At 41.4% G+C, this 22,108-nt stretch overlaps 1 protein-coding gene across 1 annotated transcript; it reads left to right on the top strand.

The window, feature by feature from the left end:
* Positions 1-15,224: 15,224 nt before the first annotated feature.
* Positions 15,225-16,113, top strand: FIBIN (fin bud initiation factor homolog). The gene has a single exon (XM_041412043.1). The coding sequence runs from the start codon at positions 15,339-15,341 to the stop codon at positions 15,963-15,965; it is 627 nt and encodes a 208-aa protein (XP_041267977.1). The 5' UTR covers positions 15,225-15,338; the 3' UTR covers positions 15,966-16,113.
* Positions 16,114-22,108: the final 5,995 nt, after the last annotated feature.

The following is a 22,108-nucleotide window of genomic DNA, read 5'->3' as shown; positions in this document are numbered from 1 at the left end:
AAGTTTACACGAGCTGTGTCATGTAAATTCAAAAATCTTGTCGTGTGAAAGAGGATATTTTCTCAAACCCTTTGTATTTGATTAGTCTGTCAGTGCCTTGGGTCAGCTGAGACCCTTGTGCACAACCAAGTCTGTTAGAGTCCAGTTTTGGAGGCCCTTCATTAAATATTTGGGTGGGTTGGAGGGCAGTTCAGGGTCACATGGAGACAGAAGGACTTTCTCCCAAGTCTCAATACCTTTAACTGGTTTGTGGTGCCTCAGGGAAGATTGAGGGTAAGAGAAACCCCCTCCCAGGTCTCTGCAGTCAACTATGTTGTCTACTGCTGGCAACTGGGAGCCGCCTTGAAGGACTCACACATAACAATTCATGGAGCACTCCTTATTAATATAACAGAAAACTGTTAAGGTTTGAAGATTGAAGGTGGTAGTATCTGTCTGAAAAAAAAATCTATTGAAAGCAATACACTAACAAGCTCTAATCACTAAAAAACCTAGCCTGAGCTAAGTGATCTGCACACAGCCTGCAGTTCTTACCCCACAAATGTCCTTGTGGTGGAGAAGATATGTTCTGCCTGTCAGCTGATGCCAGACGCATCAATTGAGTCTTCCCTATCTTCTCCACATTTTAGACTTTTATACTAATTTTTGTGTTTTGGTGGAGCTTGAGCTACCAGTCGTATATGATGTTCCATGCAGGGTGGTCGTGCCTTGGAGGTGGGTAACATCTTTGGTGCATCTGAGGTAACTTTTGGGAATGGGGATGGGTGTCTGTGATCTCACCATGGCTGCTGCTTCAACGGCAAGAAATCTTTTTCCTCCCTTGTTTGACAGTTCTATGTGGCTAATCAGGTACCAGGTATCACCTAGTATCCCCTTTTGCAAGAATTTTGGCAGAGACCTTGGTGTTTCCACTTCACCCCATTCCATTTAGGCCCCCTCAGCATGTACTGTGTGTGGGAAGTTGGGCATGCTGACCACATTCCATCCTGGGAGTAGCAGCAGCAATTTCTCCCTGGAATTTTAAATATTGTTATAGCTATGTCTGTAACTTTCTACCCTGCTCCATCCTCCATTTTCATCCCCTCTCAGCAATGCTTACTGCAATTTTTGTAACTTTATTTTCCTTTAATTTTGCCCCTGATCTGTGCATTGCTTTTATGGCAACTAACAACTGTTACAGTAAAACATATTTGGGATTGACAAATAGTCATTACTGGCACCAAAATATATCTTTGTAAACTTCTTTGTATTACATTTTCTCTAACCTGTTAGATATTAGGAGGAAATTTTTTACTGTGAGGATGGTGACCCATGGAACAAGTTGCCCAGAGAAGCTGTGGCTGCCACATCCCTGGAAGTGTTCAAGACCAGGTTGGATGGGGCTCTGGTCTAGTGGAAGGTGTCGTGCCCATGGCAGGGCATTTGGAACTAGATGATCTTTGTGGTCCCTTCAAAACCAAACCATTCTGTGGTTCTAAGATTTGTAGTGTCCCAAAATGTTATTAGAACATCATTAATCAAAGAATGAAATACAGTGTAGCAGTCTTATTGTAGAGATGTAAAAATACTTGATAGTTGAGTGAATTGATCTGGCTGCTGTACTCGTTAGTTTAAGGTGACACTTCAATTTTTATGTTTTAAGATAAAGGACTCTTTTCTTTTAGTCTCCACTGGTTGCATTAAGAAAATTAACACAGGAAAAATGGCCCAATCAGAAATTGGAAGTATCAGAAATTCATAAGCAGAATGTTCCAGGTATTTTATGGAATATCACAGTAGACCTAAACTAGGGATAAGAATGTTCCATTAATTCTGGGAACTGAGTAAAAACCAGTTTACCTTTGAAGGGTTATCTGTTAGTAAATTTAGACGGTTTCTTACTATGATTGAGGATTTAGTAAAATGTTATTTCCTGTTACATTCTTCATAAAGCATTTTGAGGTGTCATTCTTTGACAGCTTATCCTGCAAAAGCAGGCATGCAGTCAGGTAATGGAAAGGATTACACACATCAGCCACCACAGCAGCCAAGGACTATCCTCAGGGATCCAAAATTCCCTTCTGAAGGTCCCTGAGAAGCCAGGCTTCAAGCTTCCAGGAAATTATATTTTCCTCAAAGTCTACCTTGAGTTAAATCAAACTAAATTCAACGCTTTTTTAAGCAAAGTGGCTCTTCCAGATGCTCAGTGGAGTCGTCATTCTTAAACCTGCTGCTAATGAGTAATGTATGTTTGTAGTGTCTGGACTTCACCTGGGAATAACTGCCTTGGCATTGGGAAACTGCTCTTGTGGAGAGCCACAAATCCCTGTCTTGGGTTCAGTGAAAACATGTTGAAGATGAGGCACTCCAATGAAGCATTTCAGGTCCAATTATTTTTCTATATTTTTGTCTGATTCTGTTCCAGTGTTACATTTGTGTTTGAATTCTGAATCTAGTATAGCACAATGTTATTCTTTACTTGAATTCCAGTTACATCATAGAACGGCTTGTGTTGGAAAGAACATTTATAGGTTGGAGCGTATGAAAATTACACTCACAAGCTGAGAGCAAAATGAATCATTTTATTGCAGAGTTGAGATAGTACTTGCACACTTAGTGTGAGAATCTGTGTTCAGTTCTTTGCACACAACTGGCTGCAGGCCTGTAATAAATCCTGACAGTTTGTTAGTTTCCTCAAGGTTTGCAGGCTTTGAAGAAACAGGATGCCCTTCCTGCTCTCAGATAGTGTGTAATCTACTTTCTCTCGTGCTCTCCAGGAATTTTCTGCAGTGCCAGGCTCTGCTGTTTCCTTTCGCCTCCCCCTTTTCTTTTTAAAGGAGTCATAGTTAAGGCTAAGGTAACCATTGCTTGTTTTTGCGTGCTTTTAACAGCTCTGATTATGTTAAAAAGGACAAGACAGAAGATTAAAAAGGATATTATTGCTAGACAACTCAGTCCAATGAAAACCCAAACTCGTAAATTTATCCCAGAAAACCAGTTTTTTGAATTTAGCCAAGAGAGATAATTTTTCAGATCTGTCAAAACCTTTGTTCCTGCAGAGTTTGTAAAGTTCTGACTTGATCTTTTAATTGAGTGTGAAGTGACTGTATATTCTGCTATAAGGCTTTATCAAAGGCCCCTTGGAGGTGGTTTTTAACTGTCTCCCAGTTGTGTTCCGTGTCATTCCATGGAAGGGGAGTGACACATAAGGAATTATGGATATGTTCCCAATCACAGTACAGGGATAGATGAGTTTTTTGGGCCTCAGTTCTCTTGCCTACTCATGTAAGAGCACTTTCCTATGTAAGGCATCTTACCTATCCATTATTTCTTTATCAATGTTTTCTTATCTTTGTAACTGTTTTGTGATATTAGTTAAAGTTTGTCCCACGATATGAGCAGTTTGGATGGAATGACAGTGACAGTGGCAGTGATAGCCACAGAGGCTGTGGTTAATATTATTGCAGCAGAAACAGTAGCAAAGATTAACCAACCCAGAAATTTGCAAGCTCATTTGGATTTCCTCTTGGACTAGCCGAACCAATTGCGAGAGACCATCCTGTCCTTCCCAAGACCAAGTCAGATTTACAGGTAGCCAAATTTCAAATCTTCTTTTAAATGGAAGAAGGACAGAATAGTTACACATATCTCCATAGGTGATGCATTAGTTGAAAACAAAAGAATCAGCAGATAAAAAAGCCCAAACCATTTCTATATTCTATCAAGAAATCATTAGCTAAAGCAAAAAGATACCGGTGTGCAGTACAAGTCATTAGCAATTGTTGCTTTTACAGTGTTGAAGTAGCAATTGTCGCATTCTTATCTAATTTTACTTTGTATATCCTATAGCCAAAAGCAGGTAACCACATTTTCCACAACTGTTTGTGCACAAAGGACTGATTATTACCTCAATTATATTGAATTAATGATCTGGCCATCCCACCATCACGCCAAACAATACTGCAGTTTGCCTTTTGGGACAGGGGAATGGTTGTATTGGTCCCACTTTCTTTAAAGATACCATGTGGTCCCCAATCAGTTACCCTCCTGTACTGTAAGAACTGCTGTTGTGGCAGCTGTCCTATACATGATGTCCATTCCAAATGCTTTATATTGGAGATGGGTGTAAAATGACATTGGGGGAAATGAGGTGGAGGACATCCACAGGTTAGTTGGAGGCAAACAGAATGGCTGGCAATGTAGTAGCAGCCAATTTCCTTGCATTGTCTGAGTGTGCATATATTAAATGCAATTGCACAGAAAAGTTAGCACAAGATAAAGGCAAAGAGGCATTTGTTTGATTCCATGTTAATCAGATAGGCAGTAAATCAGTAACAAAAGTCGTGTTAATACTGTATGTATCTACAATATCCTGACCCAGGGGAGGAAGCCAAGTCCCTCCTGCCCATTCTGTTCCATTGATGCTGATGGGAGGCTCTGGATCCCACCAGGTCAGAGGCTGGAACAGTGGAGGTCGAATGATGTGGGCCCAGCAGATTCTCCCTTGTGCCATTTGATGGCAGCACAGCGGTTGAAAGACAAGGAGGTTCATTGTTGTCCTTGGCTGGGTTTGGTCTATCTCGCTGGAAGCCAGTCCTGTAGGTAGAGAAACACACCCATAGCCTCTTCCCCAAGCTCACAGTGGAACTGGACACTGATCACTGTGACATCCTTGTATGTAAATTCTGGGTGAACTCCTTCTCCATCAGTGGTCTGACCCAGAACCTTTTATGTGCAGTTGAGTCATCTCTACTGGAGAGATTAAAAAAAGTCTAAAACATAGGTTGCTTTGTGGGGCTGCTCTTGAGGAAGCATGCCTATTGGATTCCCCCTCTTCTGTTTTTGTAGCATGTTTCTTCATGTGAAGTTTGTCCTTTTGACTATTGCTTGCCCTGTTGGGGAATAGGCAATACCTGTGACGTGTTTGATACCCCAAACGTGGAAGATTGTTTGTGCTTTATGACATGTATATGCGGGTCCATTGTCTGTTTTTATGTGTTGAAGGACACCCATTGTGCTGAAGGCATGGAGCCAATGTCAGCTGGCATCTCTTGATTTCTCACCCTTGTGTGCTGTTGCTACTGTGAATCCTGAAAAGGTGTCAATAGAAACATGGACATATTTAAAAGTCCCAAAGCTCAATATGTGTGTTACATCTGTTTGCCAAATGTCATTAGGTTTCAATCCTTGTGGGTTTGTACCTAATGTTTCTGGCAAAGAAAGAGTCTGCTGACATTGTGAGCAGTACATCCCGTGCTTGTGGCAAAGTGAAATAGAATTGGTCTGCTAGTGCTTGGGCATTGTGATGGTAAAAATCCTGAGAAAGTTTTACCTGCCCTAACTTTTGTGGTATAGTGACTATCATTTACATAAAAGTAATGCTCTGAAAAAGATCAGTTGCTTTCTGCAAATGCTGAGGACTGTTTAGACATAGAATTAATGTGGTCTTGCACTTACGGAAATTTGGCCTTTCTGCCTGGGATGGTTTTGGCTAAGGGTGTGTTCTTGCTGCCTTTTGTTTTTAAGAAAAAAATGGGTTGTTATTTATTGCTGAGTGAAATGGCAAGCATTATTAATATCGTAGTGCTGACAAAGAAAGCCTTTTCCCAGTTTGCTGTTCTTTTTTTCTCTTTCTGTGGAAATTCCTGTTCTCTTTCCATAAACAGATACAAACAGACGAAACATTTCCTGCAAAATATGGCAGTGAGCACAAAGTAGCACTAGCAGGGTTATCTTGCTGATAAAAAGACGTAACTTTTTGGTATGTTTGCACTGTCAAAGAACAAAATTTCACTGAGATGAGAAGTTTTGTGTCAGGGTGTTTGTCTGGAGCCAATTTTGAGTTGTGCTGTATAAAGATGAAAGGTATTCAGGAGCAAACTGCTGAAGTAGAAGTTTTTTTGAGCCCCATCTTCCCAGCTAGACCACATAATGCCACATTTTTTCTGCTGAGACTTGCAGCTACAAACCTCTTTTGTCAATATGAGTTGCTGTGATGTTGACCTACACTGCCCTGCCCAGAGAGCCAAAGCCCTGTAGGAGATGAGGGTGTTCTTTGGTGGCCTGAATAAGATCAAGGAATCTGCACGCACCAAAATTGCTAGAATTTGTTAAGCCTAAGAAAAAATAAGAGCTTGGGGATTTATATATTTGAAGGCTCTCTGAGCCTTCTGATATTCAGCAGACTCACACTATCCTCAGCATTCAAAACACTGCATACCAAATCTTGGGGCAAAACTGAGTTTATGTCCCTGAAACAGCTGACCTTAGAAGCAGAAATGCTCCGCAATCCCTGGCTAGTGGAAGCTGCAACCACTAAGAGACAGCCTGGGAAAACTGAACATGAGCATTCCTCAGTGCTTTTAGAAGAATATGACCTCAACCTGATACTTTTTGTTCATTTGGTTTGTGCTGAATGTTTACTGAAGCTCTGTCCTTTGTAGCTGATGATTTAAACACAGGATTATGTTGCCTAGAGGTTTTTTTTTTCCCCAATATGAAAAGTATGGCAAGCAGTCCAGTCTTTACCTCTTCTGTTTACCCGTTTCCTATCCCAGCAGCACTGGCACAGTGAAACTGCCAGCATCTACTAGAGCTGGTCAAATATAGGTATGATAATAACTGAAAAAAAAAAAAAAAAAAAAGAGGAAAGGAAAGGAAATACTAGTGTTACCACAACCTTGTATGTCTACAGGGAATTTTATTATGCAGCTAGAGCTCTACAGCTTTATTTCCTTGTGTCATGACCCACTTGATAGGGGGCATGGTGTTCATTATAAATTCTTGTCAGGTTGAACAAACACACCAGTCCATGTGTCAGGGAATCTTCTGCTTTACTGTAGAATTGTTTTAACTCTGGCAACTAGCCCACTACTTAGTCTCAAAAGCCTTGGCTCACAAGCCCTTAGTTTTTACAACACATTTCAACAAGACCCCAACTCCTGCCTGGGATACTTCTGTATAGAATCATGGGTATAATATGATAGCCACAATTCTCCAAGACAAAGCAAGACAGGAGAGAAATAAATGCAGAAGAGAGAGAAAGAGAAGATCACTAGGTCTTAGATCCTGTGTTGGTCCTCCTGCAAGGATGGTCCAGATCTGGGGTAGTGAGACAAAGAGAAGGGGAGGAAAAACAGAGGGGGACTGATCTACTGCTTTTTATAGTTAACCTGCTGCATGCTTCTCATGCAAACTGGATTTTTCATGCCTTTTGGTCCACATCAGCCATATCAAGCCCTCCAGGAACTGAGTTGGCATTAGGAGAGTTGATGCAGATGCAATGAGCATGAGTCTGAAGGCAGAAGAAAAACTGGATCAGCAAAGTGCTGCCCCTACTCTGGGGGGAATCTCTTATCCAATAGCAACTTTTCAGTCACAACTGTCAGTCAGAATGTTTGAGGAAAAAAGTTCTTACGTGCTTATGCCTGATCCTCCACATCTGGTCACATGAGCCTGAAGCTGTGGTACAGTAATTCAAAACATTGATTGGATGTAAGAAATGTAAGAGAGAATTATTTTGAGGAAATACAGTAGTTTAAACTACATTTTAAACAAGATAGAGTAAGTAGTAGTTTCCTGGAAAAAAAAAAAAACCCAAAGCAAGCAAACAAAACAAAATAATCAAACCCAAGTGTACTGGAAAAAATCCAAGAAAGTCCCTTCCACACATCATGCCACTGATGCTACATGGAGTAAGTGAGTCGTGCTGATCACACACTGGGCACCAAAATTGCCCAGGGATCTTGGAATTCATCACAAACTGGCCTGAAGGTGAAAATTTCAGACTGTTGTCATCAGAGGAAGAAGAAAAGGTGACATGTGCTGGGGAGGCCCCACCATGTAATCAGCTACCAGAGTACAAATAGTGATGCACTCTCTTCACTGGTGGTTCCTGACATACTGTAGGAATACATAAGAAATAGAATACTTCTATATGGAGACTACACAGTGAGTGACAGAAGCTTTTGAGGGACAAGGTGGGTCGAGTCAGGTTGCAGATCTGAAAGCTGTACAGCTGGTTTTGGATATTGCTGAGCAAAAGAAATGGCCAGCACTTTACCTCTGCGCTGACCCATGGATGGTAGAAAATGCTCTATGGTGTTGTCTCCCACAGGAAACAGTCATCCATGAACTTCTCCAATGTGAGTCCATGCCACAACGGTTCTCCACAAACTGCTGCACTGTGGGTCACTATTCCATGCAGGGAGGCTGGGCTAAATGACCTTTAAAGGTCCCCTCCAATCCAAACTATGGTGTGATGGACATGTTGTAGCCATTTAACCCACAGAGGTTTACTCTGGGCTGCTCCTGTGGAGAGGATGGGCTGTCCTGTCCTTCCTTCCAGATACTACTTCTTTTTGAATATACCCTCTTAATTTTAATTTCAAACAGTTGTCACAGCATTTGCTTTGGTTTTACTGAACCTTCTTAGGACTCTGAATAGGGAATTGTTTAAATGCCTCCAAAGCTACTTACTGTGAAACAGAAGCATTCTGTTACTAGAGGAAGTCTGCTTTTCTGTGTGCTTCTGTGGGTTTGGGAGATCCTTTTGCATATTGACGCTCAGGCATCACCTATCTAATCTTGTGGGAAACCCTTCCAAATTTGTCAAGGTACTACAGTACTGCTGCCTCAGACTTTTCAGCACCCAGAAAAGACTGGGGTTCCACTGCCTAGGGAAAGCTTGCACAGCTGGCACAATCTCTGGGAGCATAAACCACAGTGGGATTAAAGAATCTGAACAAACTGATATGCGAGACCAAACATGATGTTCAGAGGCTGTGAGTGACACCCAGTGGGGCTTTTCCATCCAAGGCAACCAAGCTGGAGGAGCTGTAATAATTCCTAAGCCTAAACTAGCCCCCAAGCTTTAAAGCCAACCATAGGTCTTTGCTTCTTGACTGTCAATGTGGAAGCAGGCAGGTCACATTCCTGCAGCTTTGAGAGGCACCCCACACACCATGGTTCAGTCAGGGCAAACAACCATGCTGGGGCTCCAGGTCGAGCTGCAGAGACAAATTTCACCAGCAACCTTTGAAGGATCTGCAAAGCCACAAGGAAATAACCTTGAATGCCAATTGCTAAACCATGCCATTCCAAATAAAAGTCATAAATTTTAGTAGGAGGTATAAATTCCATATTGGCATTCTGCTCCAGCCTCAAGCATGGGAGAATAACGCACTGTTCAGGCTGCTGAATGAGTGCTCTGTGTGCCCGGAGTCATTAAAAACCTGTGGAATAGTCAACCATGGCTGCACAAAAATAAATACACAGCTGACTGTAAGAAATTCCTTCACCTGCTTTTTCAAGTAGAATTTTATAAAAATGTTTGCTAAAGGGAATTTTTTTTTTTTTTTTAACACAGAGATTTTGGTATATTTGAATTGAAACCATATGTCTGGGTTTATGCTGCTCACATACAAAGTCTGACTAGTTTTAAGTTTAATACACTGTTAAAAACAAGAAAATAAAAATCTGAGTGACTGTGTTGGGATACCAAAAGGACATTTTTCAACTCCTAAAAAATAGATCTGTGAATACAAGTGAATTTTACTTTAGAAGCATGGGGTGGGAGTTATTCTTTTTATGCTACAATTGGAAAGATATGGCTGAGAGGAGATTAAACTAGTTACATCATATGATTTTTTTTACATTTTCCATCTCATCTTACTTTTATCTGCACAGAGGATACTATTACATATATTTCAGTTTTACCTCAGGAAGGAAGGCTAATCCTCTGTGGAGGCATCTTTAATAAAACTACATGCATTTGGTTAGCCTAAACAGGTAGGCTCCCCCTTTAAATTCACAAGCAAAGACTTCAAAAGATTAGTGAGGAGAGGAAATTTGATGAATAACTAGTATAAATGTGTCAGGATCTAGCTTTTATTCAGGAATTACTGTCTGATCTTAATGTATAAGATTACTTATAAATCAGAAAATGCCATCCTTACAAAGATGGTAAGACTGGAAATTCTTTAGTGTGTTTAAATTGTTGGGGAATTGACCTGAAGAACGGACCTGGTGAAATCCAGCTTTCAGAAAATTTATGTTCTCAAGACCCTGCCTCAAATGACTACATTAGCTCACAGGTCTACAAAACCTGAGAAACTGTATAAATGGATTAATCCCACTGGAGATGACATCAGCATTTCCTCACCAGACTCTTCTAGATTTCTTCCAAGGCTTTTATTTAAATTCTTTGCTACCCCTGCCTGAGAAGGACATGACAGATTGTAAGCTTTCTCTACTTTGTGAGACAGGGAGAGAAGGAAAAAGAAACTTTGGGGGTTTCAAAATCTTATTTTACTCCTAACAGGTTAGATGGAAGGAGAAAGCATTTTTTTACAAAAAATTAGTGAACTATATTTCTGTAACCACTGCAAAATATGTGTTTCCACATGCAGCCTTTTCATGCTTACAGAGAACATTAAAAATAACATAGAAAGGATTGAAAATCAAATCAACATGTTAAAAGCATGATATGCTGTCTCTGTAACAAACCACATTTACAGTAATTGGAAAATTTCTCCATGTGCTGGCCAGCAATGATGTTTTTTAAGTGTTTTCATTTCCAATGAGGAAGTGTTATTATTTCCACTTCAGGAACCTTGCTGAAGAGATGCTAGCAATATCCCTTTTGGGGTTCAGGATTTTCCATCAACAGGCTGAAACTGCACTACTAAAATACTAGTACATATTTATCCTGCTTCAGCTCTTTTAACCTTTTCCCTTCTTAGGAAGCATCCAGATGCATCACTTCACTTTATAAAAGCAAACTGAGCATAGCCTCAGTTTTCTGCTTTAAGGAAATGATATTTCCATAAAGTAAACCAGCACCCACTACAGAGATGGGCTGTGGTAAACTATTTTTCCATATTTTTTTGCCAAGGCCAAGGTCATTTTGGTGTTGGCTAAAACTGAAGTAGGTTCAATATTACTTGCAAACTCTTCTGAGACAAACAGCCTGACAGACCTTTTCCATTAGTTGAATTCTTATTCAGCCTCATACCAAATCTTTCTATAGCTACTTGTGTTTTTTTAATTTGGTTCTCTGTAATGCTTATCCAAGACAGGCCAGTGCTAATGGACTCGGAGCATTCTGTGCCCAGATACAGATGTGGTTTCAGCCTGAAGTTGGTAAAGGAGAAAAGGGTTATCATAATCAGTTAGCTTAAATAAGCTAACATTAAAGTTGTTTTCTCTACAAATTTGTTTTTGAGATATCTGTTGGTCAGCTGTTCCAATTCTGAATTAAATATGCCTTTTTGAGAAATTCAAAAGTTCAGTGAAACCCCCGACATTCTTCTGATCCTGGAATAATCAGTATGGTTTGTGCTTCAGCATAGTGATTCTGAATTTCTGCTGTATTGCAAAGTTATACTGAATGAATACTAAACTCGTCATAAAAGCTTCATTTCCCAAACCCTTTTTTCATGTTACAGAATTTCTGGTATGTTCTTATGGCAATGTTCCTACAAAAACTCCTGGCATTACTCCTTCATGGACTATTTCATGCCTCCCCCTGCACCCCCTTAAATGCCCTTTGAGCATTTAGCACTGTGCCATACAACTAGAAATTACATAGACATATTTTTTAGTCTCATTTTAAAACAAGGTTTCTTTATGTAAAGGCATAGTACAGTTCATAGCAGGAAAAGAGAAGCCAGTAGTCAGAAAACATTTAGACTCTCAAGCCTGTGGGGCCTTTAGGACCATATAACATATCTCTGTTCTCTGAATAAACAGCCATTTACATCTGAAATATTCCGATGTTGCAAAGTTTACCATGACCTACAACAGAAATAGCAACTACATGTGAGCCAAAAACCCAAGATGAAGCATAGCTTGAGGAAGAATATGTGTACAACTGAAATCACCTGAAATCCATGCTGAGCTGTGCATTTGCCATCAGTTCATAGGCAATTTCTGTGCTGGAGGCTGATTTTGGTGCTGCATAAGCAGGTTATGCAGAGTAAATTCTACAGTTCTTTATGTTACTTTAAACTTTGTTTTAAATGTTGTTTATTTTAGCCACTGTTCAAAAACAGTGGTTTTACCACAACAGAGTATATAATGCCAAGTATTTTTAAGAGAACAGTACCAGTATGCCGTTTTGCTTTTTGCTTCCTGTACTTTTCCCTCATTTATACAAAAGGAACTTTTAAATCCTTGAGCAGGCATGGAGGATAAGATACTGAAATCAACCAGTCTCTTGGCAATGCCAGGATTTGAATAAGGGCCTTCATGGGAGTGTGCCACAAGGAGATCTGTTTCTTGGATGCATCCCAAAAGCTCCCCAGATATCTGATGTCATGCAGCAATCCCTATGGACTCCCAGCAGAAAATGCAACATTCAGCAGAAAAGCAGCTCACTCACTTCCCTGATTTTCTGCACCCAGGTTTCTGGTATTCCTGATAAATTCCCTTCTGTCTTCCTTCAGTATTATTGCCCTCTGAACGTCCAGCTATTGCCAGAAATTACTTTACAAAGTTCTACTGACTGATTTTTATGTTGTTCCTTCAGCCTTTGCTGTGGTGTGCCTGCTGCTGTTAACTGTGGTGAAGATTTCAGACCCTTCACTCAAGTCTTGATAGAGAAAGGTAATTGTTACTTTCAGTGCATGTCTTTCAGAAAAAAAATAACCTGATTTTCATTTGCATGCACATGGTTTCATAGACAGTTTAAGGGTATTCATATTAGATTTTCTCATTGCAGTCTTGAAGACTTTTGTCTTTTAGGTGTGATTTTGGATTTAATAGTGGCTACTCATTCACAGTCTTGTTCTGTCTGATTTTGGATTTAATAGTGGCTACTCAATAGTGTAAGCCTTCATCTTTTCCACCATTTGATGCTTTTCAGTTGAAACTTAGAATTCTCTTGCTTTGTAATCCTGACCCGTAATAGGCATTGCCTTGGATCAGGCTGTTGTGTATCTTTCGTCAAGTTCCATTTTTTACCAAACCTTTGCCTCCTGAGTCACTAAGACTGCAGATCCCGAATTGCAGACTTCCTTAAAAAATAGACATTCCAAGTCTGCTTTCCATTGGGGTGAGACTATTTGGATATAAAATTTAAATTAAACCTGGATAATGTGTGCCCGATTGAAAACAGCAGTGGCAGGCAGGCAGCTGCAGCAGGAAACAGCATATACCTCTTAGTCTCTAAATGTACAAAGAGACAACATATTTAGTAAGGCTAGGGGTTTTTTTACTCTCTGTGGCACTGCTGAAAGCATAACCATGCTGACAGAGCTATAGCTGGTGATTTACAGTGCAGTACGTCCATGAGGAGACTTCAAAAGGGGAGTCCACTAGAACCCAAGTACCAGCCAAATCAGCTGACTGTCAGTAATACCACCTGGTTGGAAATGGATGAAGAAAATGTACTATGATTGGCAAAGAACAGGGATCCAAACAAAACATTAGGTGAAACAAGAGCGCCCTGGGAATAGAATTGTTTCAAGGAGCCCCTGTGGGCTAACAGAGACCAAGAACAAATACCAAACAGCCTCAGCTGAATAAGCCTTAAACATTTTATAGAAAGCTGAAGCACAGTACCTTAGCCTAATCCAACCTATTTATATGAGTGTTTTGTGAACTTAATTACAGATTTAAAATGTTTCCAAATGAGTGGAGTGCTTCTGTTACAATAGCTTGTCTAGCTGGGCTTCTCAACAGAAAGACATCTGGAAAGAGAAGATGCCTAGACACTGCAAATATTTCTCATCTTGAGGTGTTTGTGATCTCAAAGGACTCCAGAACTTGCAGAGACTACTTATAAATCAATTCAGTAAGTGAAGGCTTCAGTTACTACTCTTGTTGTCTCTGGTTATTTTTTTGTTGGCTGTCTGACTGCTTGGTTTATTTTTTGGTTTTGTCTCTTGGTGTTAGTCTTATGACCATCTGAGCTTATGTGAAGTGCTTCAGTAGGCTCTGCAGTCAATACCCAGGCACACTGATATCCCAGGTTAGCATGGAGTATTAAAGGCCACATGGAAGTGACAGCTTGCACTCAGTAACTGTGTCTTACATTAAAGGGCTTAGCCTTGTAGTTAAGTCCATCACTGAGCTCCCAGGAACCTACCAGATGCACGGGAATAGGTGCCTTCCCTCAAGGAACAGTCAGCAAAGAAGGGAGCAGCTTGTGGAGCTCAGTTGAAATTGAGATGAGCAGCTGCTCTCTGCAGCAGAGACAGGACAGCTTGTCATTACAGAAAGAAGCTGATGTGAGGGGAAGGGGCTCTAGACTGAGTTTGAATTATAGGCGTCTAAAATGATGGCAGCATAAGAAATGGTAGACCCAAAGGCCCCTGAGTCCTGTAAGCCTTTAATCTACAATGCCCAGAAGAGTAGTGAAAAAAAGCAGAGATACATCTCAAGTGTCTGGCTTATTTTGCCAACTAAATTGTGCTGTAGTTATTTGCCACATGCAGAAAGTGTCAAGATGATAGTTCACGTACTTACTTTATAGGGCAGCATAAATATTGTTGCACGCAAATCTCCCACAAACAGCAGTAGGAGTTTTAACTCTGGATGACTGCAGGATCTGGTATAATCTTTGCGAGGTGGTGATTTTTTTTCCATGAAAGAGGAAAAATTATATGAAAGGAGTTGGTAACTTTACAGATCCTTTCTTTTTGTGATCTCAGCTTGATTTAACAACTCAAAAATGGTACAGAGAGATTTCTAAAAGTTAGGTGCACGGTTCAAGTGTGCCACAATTCTGCTACTAGATTCACCCAAAATATTGTTTCATGAAAAAGAAGCGCTTATGAAGTGAGTCCCATAGGATGCACCGTAATGGGGTTTTCCTTGAACATATCAGATATCTTGTTTAAGAGCAAATTCTGTGTTTCATTTTCCCATCTTACCCTATCAAGGTTTATTGTTTTACACTTTATACTTGATCCTGCATCACTTTCCCGTCCAAGTTTTTTATCAATGACAAACTACGTGGCCTGAGCAACTTGGAGCAGTCCCTCTGTCCCAAGCCGTGCGTTTGAGCCTCAGTTCACACCAGGCTCTTAGCGAAGCAGTCGTTTCTAACGGGAAGAAGAGCGGAGCCGAGCAGCTCAGGTTTAAAGGCTTTTCTTTGAAGAGAGTTCCCTGAGAGGCGAGAGGGGTACGTGTCTCCCTCCCTGCCGTGTGACAGCCCCGCGGGGCGGTGCTCGCGGCCCTGCGGCCGGTGCCCGGGGCGGGGGCGGCGCGGCCCGGCCCGGCCCTGCCCTGCCTGNCGCCGCCAGCTCTCCGGCCGCGCTGCCGTGCTCGGCCCGGGCGGCCCGCAGCGCAGCCGAGGCCGGCAACGGGCAGCCCCATGCGGCACGGGCGGCCCTAGGCTGCGAGTCGGCCGCGGCATGATGCGGCTCCCTCTGCGCCTGGCGTGGCTGCTCGGGCTCTGCAGCCTCTGCCGCGGGTACTTCGAGGGGCCGCTGTACCCCGAGATGTCCAACGGGAGCCTGCACCACTACTTCGTCCCCGATGGGGACTACGAGGAGAACGACGACCCCGAGCGGTGCCAGCTGCTGTTCCGGGTGAGCGAGCAGCGGCGGTGCGGCGCGGCGGCGGCGGGCGGCGGGCTCAGCCTGCGCGAAGAGCTGACGGTGCTGGGGCGGCAGGTGGAGGACGCGGGCCGGGTGCTGGAGGGCATCGGCAGGAGCATCTCCTACGACCTGGACGGGGAGGAGAGCTACGGTGCCTACCTGCGCCGCGAGTCCGCCCAGATCAGCGACGCCTACTCCAGCTCGGACCGCTCGCTGAGCGAGCTGGAGGGCAAATTCCGGCAGGGCCAGGAGCAGGGCGGCCGGGAGGAGTCCCGCCTGGGCGACAGCTTCCTGGGGCTGCTGCTGCACGCCCGCGCCCTGCTCCGAGAGACCCGCCACGTCTCCAGCGGGCTGCGCGACAAGTACGACCTGCTGGCGCTCACGGTGCGCAGCCACGGCGCCCGCCTCAGCCGCCTCAAGAACGACTATCTCCGCGCCTGAGCCGCCGCGGCCGGGCCCGACCCGCAGCAGCCTCGGCAGACACCCCCAGCCCCGCCGCCGGGCCCCCCGCACGCACGGCCCTGGCGTCCGCCTGCAAGGAGCACCTCCTTGGACAAAGCCTGCAGTTAGGAAGCTCGGAAAAGGCATCCGAGATGTCCAGCCTTTGACTGAATACCACCACGCCCACTAAACCATGTTGAGAAGTGCCACATTTTGCTCTTTTTTTTTTTTTTTTTGGACGCTTCCAGGGATAGTAACTCAACCAAAATACGTTCTTCTTCATGGAAAAAACCTTATTTATTTTACCTTCTAAACAAATAGCCCAATTCTATAAACCAGGAGGTTCGAGGTATGTTTAAGTTAATGTCCCGTATTAAAAAAATCTACCCTCTGTTACATACCATTTTTGATTGCAAAGTGAAGTAAGCTTTCTCCTGTCTGATTCCCTGTTGTTTGTTTTTGTATCACCTGCTCTGCTGTGGGTCACCCGCCCTAAGTGTAGCTGAAGTGAGGTGCTGGCCAGCTCCTTCCAGACTCCTGTGTAGCAAATACTTAAATTGCTTTTGTTGTTAGTCCTTCAGGGTGAACCTCTGGCCCTCCTTTCTAATGATACGTATTATATGTTCCTTAAATGTTGTTCCACTACATAAAGCTGTGATTTTCATTTTGTGTTTGGAAAGATGGGAACTATTCTGGCAGGATTTGTACTTCCAGCCTTGCTTATCTGTGACTCTAAGCTATCATAACCCTAAGAAGCAGCCAAAAAGGCTTATGTCAGATCCTGAGAATGCTGGTGGAGATTTTTATAGCAAAAAGAATTAGCCCTAGCGCTGATTAGAGTTTTGGATCCCAGATTTGAGAGCCAGGAGCGTGTTTCTAAAGCAGATGAAAAGGTTTTGTCTGTGCAAGCACATTTGACTTTTCTTGTCGGTGACTTTGTACTTTTGCTAGCTAAGTTATTAATATAACTTTGTGGTCCTGGACAATAGCAAAAGTGCCTGGTGGGAAAGAGGGTGGGGTTTTTAGACTCATTGCTATTTAACTGACAATTTTGGGTAATGTGGCTATTAGGTTACAGATACTGCAGGCAGAATACCTGTTGGGATGAAATGAGTTTATAGGTTGTTGTAATAAATATTTGAAAACAATGTTAAAGTACATTTTTGTTATTACTTTCCGAGATGCTCTTGATTTTAAAACATTCTGTTGAAATGTGTCTTTTCAGCAAAACATTGAAAGTTTGTAGTTCCTGCCAAGTGAAATAACTTGCTTTTTAGTAAAAACAAATAAAAATTTACAGACTCTGAGGTAATCAAGTTTCATTAAAAGCAACAATACAAAAGTCCTTGCGGGGCAGACTTTTTTTGAGTTTTTAAGCTTTTTTAAGCATCCCTGGAAGAGAAGCTGATGTACTTCTGAGGTCTGTTCTTGTTAACCCTGCTCCCATTTAGTTGTACTTCAGTCTGCAAACCATTCAGTGGGTGAGTTACTCAGCAGTGCACTGGGTCAACATAAATCAGCTTGGACTAAAGTGCTGAAGACACCAGGAAAGTCTCATGAAGGTAGGTGCTCACAGAACCAGAGGGCTCATTTTGCTGAAGGCAGTGAAATGTAGCCTCCTGGCAAGATACTTTAGATGTCATTTTGCGTTTTTTAGTCCTCAGTACCTTTAAAGATTGGCTGGAAAAAAAAAAAAAAAGGAAACGTTTTATTGGTTGACTGTGGTGGAACCACTCAGTGTTATTTTTCTGTTCTCAAGTTAGAAACTATTTGACAAGTTCCAGCTCTTAAAAATTAATTTGTTTTTGATTCTTTCCTTGCCTCTAGAGATGGATGGCACACCAGAAGAGTGAGCTGAGTCATGGATTCTTGTGTGCTCACTGTCTTGGCAAAACATAATAGCGTTTCTGGGCTGGACCAAGCTCCAGAAGTGCCTGACTGGTGTCTCCCCCGAAGATGTCATGCAGTTCCATTAGTGCCTAGAGGCTTCTTAAAGGAAGTTTAAGTCTGTGTTTTACCCACTTTGAGTCATTTCTTGTAACATGAAATAAACATCAGTGTTTGTTATAGAATCAAATGGTTTGTTGTAACATCCGTAAATAAACAAAAATGGCATGACTGTGCTGTTTTTTATGTATATGAGAGCAGTATTCAAATCCTAATAGAAAAGCAGTAGTAGCATAAGAGACAGCTTCTTGAATATCCTTGAAGCAGCTTGACTATTCTATGTGCAGTAGCAAATGTTTGGTCAAGCTGAAACTATTGCAATGCATGCAGCATACCAAAAGAGTAAATGTTTGCAGAATGCTTACTTTTCAAAGCAGGAGATGTGTGGGTATTTATAGTATAACTCATTCCACTCAGTGCCCTGTAATTTATCATCTAATGAAACAAGTCCATACTAATGTTTCATATCCTATATGAACTCTTGACACTTTTTATGTTTCAGTAAAATAGAAACATTTTTCTATTTTAAATATGGCAGAATTCTGATTTTGTTTCAGTAGCGTTGATTTTGGAAGGCTTTAAATGGTCCTTTCTAAGAGAAAATGAAGATATCCGAGTCTGGTCTATGTATGAGTTCATGCATTTAATACAAATGTTCAATCTTATGCAGATTTGATGAAGCCAATACAAAAATCTTTTAGGACATTTAAATCTACTAGAGTTTGTTTTACATAATTTTGGCTGACCTAAGCAAATGTACATGTTAAATATATAATTTTTGAGTCAGAGCTGATACATTAAATGGCTTTTGTAGAGCTGTCTGCAAGAACTGAATGCTTAGTGATATTCAGCAGTTTAAAGTTTTAAATTCAATTTTTTTCTTTAAAAACTATTAAAACTATATTGCAATACTCTCTGCAATCTTATAAATGTCTTTCTTTTGCTTTTTATTTGATAAAACTTATTTGTTTGGGAGGTATGAAGATCCCCTGGTTCTGGATCTTCATACAGCCTATTTTAAATAGTAAAGGTCCTTTTAGCATTGAAAATTTGGTAGTTACTTTTAAGCAGAGAGCTTTAAAAGGATTATTGTAGCAGTAGTCATCCCCATTATGTCCTTCTCTTATGTTAAAATACTATATTGGTACTAGATCCTTTTTTCTTTTTCAGAATGCAGAAGGTCGAGCTAAAATTGAGCTGACAGTGGGGTTCTTTTGTAGTTTTCTGAAGATTTTCAAAACATGGATTATTTCTGAATTTATTAAAGAGTTGATCATGCTGAAGAGCAAAAGACTATTTTCTGGGGGGGGGGGGGGGGGGGGGGGATAGACAGGTCGAAAACTCACTTAAGTTTTTCATCAAGGGGAACAGGCTGCCCAGAGAAGGTGTGGATGCTCCATCCTTGAAAGCTTTCAAAGCCAGGCTAGATGGAGCCCCGAGCAACCTGGTCTAGTGGAGGGTGTCTCTCCCCGTGGCAGGTGGATTGGAATGAGATGATTTTTAAGGTCCCTTCCAACTCAAAGCGTTCGAGGATTGAAGTCAAAGCAAGGCACTAAGGGACTCCCCTGCACGTCTCCCCAGGTAGCTCACTTTTGAAGGCAGTGCTCTGGTGTGGACATTCTCACATCCACTGATACACACAGAACAGAAGAAGCTCAGAGCATGCACAAAACCATTAACAAAAGCTCAAGAAAGAAAAGTGTACTTGTCTTGTGCCGAGTTAATGGGTAGGAATTCAGAGGAGAGTGTGCAAACTGGATTTCAAAACTGCAATTTTCAGTTTCACAGGTTGACTTACCCGGGACCATCATCACAAAGAGAAGTCGAGCGAAACTTTCAAAACCTTGGTGAACCTTTAAAAAACCTTATGTGTGCCAAGCTGGGGTGTATGAATTGTCTGAAGCTAAATTGTTGCTCCTCTAGGTTGTCATGTACTCAGATGCAGTTTGGCAAGACGTAAACCTCATAAGCAAAAAATATACCTGGCTAGGTCACTAGAAACAACCTTGTGAGCTACAGAGCTCTGGTTATAATCTTGTCTAGGAAATGTGTATTTTGTGGGGAAATTCTGTTGGATGTGTCTATTACTATTGGTGTGGCTGCTTGTTTAGATGGTCTTCATGTTTCTTTACCAGTTTCTTGCTCATGCTTCTTGAATGTCAATTTTGTGACTATTAAAGAAATTTTCAGCTAACACTGAAGTGTTGTGTGTGCATTTCACAGCAACTATTCCTAAAGTAAGCCTGTGGATTCAAAGTCTGTAATTTTTCTGTCTTTTAAAATGTATTTTTACTTGCAGTTCATTGGGGAAATTGGTTTTTTATTACCTAGGGTTTTCTTTTTTGGTGAGCCATTAGCAAAACATTGTTCAATTTGTGGGTCTGCATTTCGTTCCTATAATATGTGAAACTGGCAAAAAAACCTGACTGTGCTATATGCTTCTTTAAAAAGCTGTTATTAGAACATATGTATAAAAAAAAGACTAAAACTGCCTATTTTCTTTTCTTCATTGAGTTGTCATCCTGCCTACAAGATCAATTTATAACTGGAAAAGACAAAATTTAATGACTACGTCTGTAACAAGGAAAACATATGGTCTCCATAACCATTACATTTTTAATGATGTGGCTTGGACAGAGCCTTTCCTCCTTGAAAACTGCCTTACCTTGGGGAGGTACTGCTGGCAGTCTCCAGCATGCCATTAACATTCTTTCATAAGAAAAGACAATGCCAAGAGTATTGTGTTTTCTCAGATGAAAACCTTCCTTAGACTGTGTACACCCCTTGTAGGTGCTTAGAAACTGTTTATTAGTCATTGTTCGTGTCTAAACTCTCTTGGAGGATCAGGGAGGAAAGTCATTGGAGAAGGTTGGCTTAGGGAAGAGATTCATTACAAAGTGACGTGGATAATGTGAATATTGTGAGGAGCATGATGACCAAAAATATATATATATATACTTGCATCATATTTTCCATACATATTCCACTCTGCAAATTTTTCCCTGTGACAGGAGTTACCAACATAGAGTAGTTTCAGTGTTATAATAGAAATTTACTATTATTAATACTAATAGTTTGGTATTATATATTTGGTATATAGTGTAAATGCTGTAATTTACACTAAAAATTTGGACAAACTCCAAACTGCAAGATGTTTTCTTTCAGTCAACTTGTTATCTCTTCTCAAAAATGCTGTGATTATGATTCTAGTTTAGTGTCAGGTTTTAATCCACAAAAATAATTTCAGTGGACTTTTAGTTTCTCAGCTGGATTTATTTAAGACCTTGTTATGGCTTTTTTAGGGTAATGATTAAGAATTATTTCCTTTACACTTTCTGTGTGGACAGCTTCTTGGTTAATGAAGAGCAGTTGATTTTTCTTAGTAACAGGCTTTGTCCTTTATTAATGTGATTTTCTAATTTAATGTAATTCATCTGAGATTTGTATTAAAGTGTAATAATGCACTTTTAACTCAGGATTCAAATAGAGGTACAACAAAATGCAAGCTAATTCATCATTCATAACTGGATCTGCACATAAATCAGGATGCTATTTGATTTGTGACTTTAATATCTCACATACTCTCTACTTTCAGAAGAGTAACCCTAGGAAAAAAAGTGAATGAACAAGAGGCCATCTTCATCTGATCTACCAGATGTAGATTACATGTGGTATTAAAAGCCCAGGTTCTTTTGTTTCTTTCCACACACCGCCACCACTCCTTCTCCCTCCTGGGAGCCTGAAGTGATTTTCAGGCAATGTCTCCACTGCAGTGCTGTGCAGCCATGAAGGAAGGCGGCTATGGGGGGCTCTCTGCCTTTATGGTGCTATTTGCTGTTGGCTTGTGAGGTAAGAGCATCAGACAAGTGTTTTTCTGCAGACACTGGCACATCTAGGCACTCTGTGGTGATCAGGAGTGGGGCTGGGGCCAAGCCTCATCCCCAGTGGGTGCAGCTGTGCAGCACAGGTGAATGCTATTGAAGGTGAGGAGCCATGGAGTGCCCAGGTGTGCTGCTCAATCCCACAGGGAGCAGAGGGCACACAGGTGCACTGCATGTGAGATAAAGGGTATAAAAAGCTGGATTAAAGGACAAGATGAGCAAATGACTGCAGCCTTCTGAAGAGGTATGGTGTTAGTCCCTTTGGGGGATGCTTAAAGCTTTCTGGTACTTTCTGGTATGGTGTGGTGTGGTGTT

The sequence above is a fragment of the Onychostruthus taczanowskii genome, unplaced genomic scaffold (genome assembly GCF_017590055.1).
Source record: "Onychostruthus taczanowskii isolate IOZ18803 unplaced genomic scaffold, ASM1759005v1 scaffold101, whole genome shotgun sequence".
NCBI classification, from domain to species: Eukaryota; Metazoa; Chordata; class Aves; order Passeriformes; family Passeridae; genus Onychostruthus; species Onychostruthus taczanowskii.
Note: the sequence above shows the minus strand (reverse complement) of the source record. Positions and strands in the feature narration are given on the sequence as shown.